The 1,705-nt window shown below is 50.1% G+C and overlaps 1 protein-coding gene across 1 annotated transcript in view; it reads right to left on the bottom strand.

Annotated features, from left to right (window-relative positions):
* The window catches only part of ZNF511 (zinc finger protein 511), a gene marked incomplete at its 5' end in the record, with an annotated part of 5,293 nt that extends 4,877 nt beyond the window's left edge, over nt 1-416 (bottom strand). Inside the window, 2 exons of the mRNA XM_010842926.1 lie at nt 4-158; nt 299-416. Of these exons, the coding sequence (XP_010841228.1) occupies nt 4-158; nt 299-416 (273 nt within the window). The remainder of the gene's footprint in view (nt 1-3; nt 159-298) is intronic.
* Between the last annotated feature and the right edge of the window lie 1,289 nt (nt 417-1,705).

Raw genomic sequence — 1,705 nt, 5'->3', positions numbered from 1 at the left:
CACTGGCCGCAGTTGCCGAAGCTCTGAGTCAGGGCTCCGATTCCCCAGAGCTGCCCACTGAGACTGCCCCCACCAGCAGGGGGATGGAAGGGCCTCCCCAGGAAGGGGCCCCACAGCCTGGTCAGCGCAGGGTGTAGTGGGGGGTCTGCCCGGGGAAGCTGTGGGCCCACCAGGCTAGCTCATGTGACAGTTTGGCTTTTCAAAACCTGACATTGGCCAAATTTGATTGCTTTAAACTTTTTTCATTTATAGGGATTTGTTTTTATAAATGGCTTGTCTTTTATCCTTAGGGGAGCACATTGTGATGTCTCAGAGCCAAAATCATGAGTGAATTTCGGATTCACCACGATGTCAATGAGCTGCTCAGCCTTCTGCGGGTGCATGGAGGAGATGGTGCCGAGGTCTACATCGACTTGCTGCAGAAGAACAGGACCCCGTATGTCACAACCACGGTGTCTGCACACAGCGCCAAGGTGAGTGTCGCCCCAGTGCTGTGCTGGGTGAGGTGGTCCCGCCCCCTGTGCTGGGCTGGGTGAGGTGGTCCCGCCTTCCAGGGATGTGTGGCTGAGGTGGTCCCACCCCCAGGGCTGTGTGGGTGAGGTGGTCCCGCCCCCAGGGCTGTGTGGGGCACAGATTCACCCTCCTCACTGGGTGGCCACAGTGGTGCCCGTCTGATGTCAGATGCGCTCTGTGGACCGCGCTTCTGCCCAGCTCTGCCCGGTGGCTCCTCACGGCCCCTCTGCCCGCCAGGTGCACTGACAGTGAGTGAAGGCTTGCAGCGCGCTGAGCTGCAGCCTGACCTCCGTCTGGAGGCCCAGATGGTCCTGGTTTCTGTTCACGTCATGGCACAGATTCTCTTCTGGGAGGAAAAGCAAGCTCCCAGCTTTAGCCATGGTGAAATCATTTTAAAGTGGATTTTTAAAAATTCAAATACCGTGCAATTTAAAATCATAGGTTTTCTGTAAAAGACAATTTTGAAGTCTATCTTCAAAACACTATGGGAACTTTCCTGGTGGTCCAGTGGCTAAGACTCTGTACTCCCAGTGCAAGGAGTTCAATCCCCGGTCAGGGAACTAGGTCCCACATGCCACAGCTAAAGACTCTGCCTGCCTCAGCTGAGACTGAGCAGCCAAGTAAGTAAATATGAACATTTAAAACAAAACATCATGAGAATTCATTTATTTTGACAGTCCAATGACGGTACAAGGATAACTCAGAAAACTTAGTAGAATAGAGTTTGAAAACACGCAGTTACATCTCCTTTATCATAAAGGGGGGCATATTGATCGGTGAGAACACACAACTCCTGAACCTGTGTATAGTGATGAATTCCAGAGGGATAAAGTTAAATGTAAAGAATGGATGCATGATCTACCAACAAAAACATGTGGCTGTAAGTTGCTTAGGAAAGTTAAAGTGAGGGAACCACAGAGGAGATGATAACAAGTCTGACAGATTGTTTCTTAGTTTTATTTCAGAGATGGGTGACTATTTCATCTCCGGTTTTTTGGGGGGAGGTTATTGCACAGCCTTGTAAAGTTCCTGGTTCTGGTCTCTAAATCACTCTGAATATGCTTTTGAGGTTAAAATAGCAGAATTTTCTCGTACTCCTGAGGACTTTCTGAAGAAATACGATGAACTGAAATCTAAGAACACGAGGAACCTGGACCCCCTGGTGTACCTGCTGTCGAAGCTCACGGAGGAC

The sequence above is a fragment of the Bison bison genome, unplaced genomic scaffold (genome assembly GCF_000754665.1).
Source record: "Bison bison bison isolate TAMUID 2011002044 unplaced genomic scaffold, Bison_UMD1.0 scf7180017847359, whole genome shotgun sequence".
Classification (NCBI taxonomy): Eukaryota; Metazoa; Chordata; class Mammalia; order Artiodactyla; family Bovidae; genus Bison; species Bison bison.
This window is presented reverse-complemented; position numbering and strand designations above follow the sequence as displayed.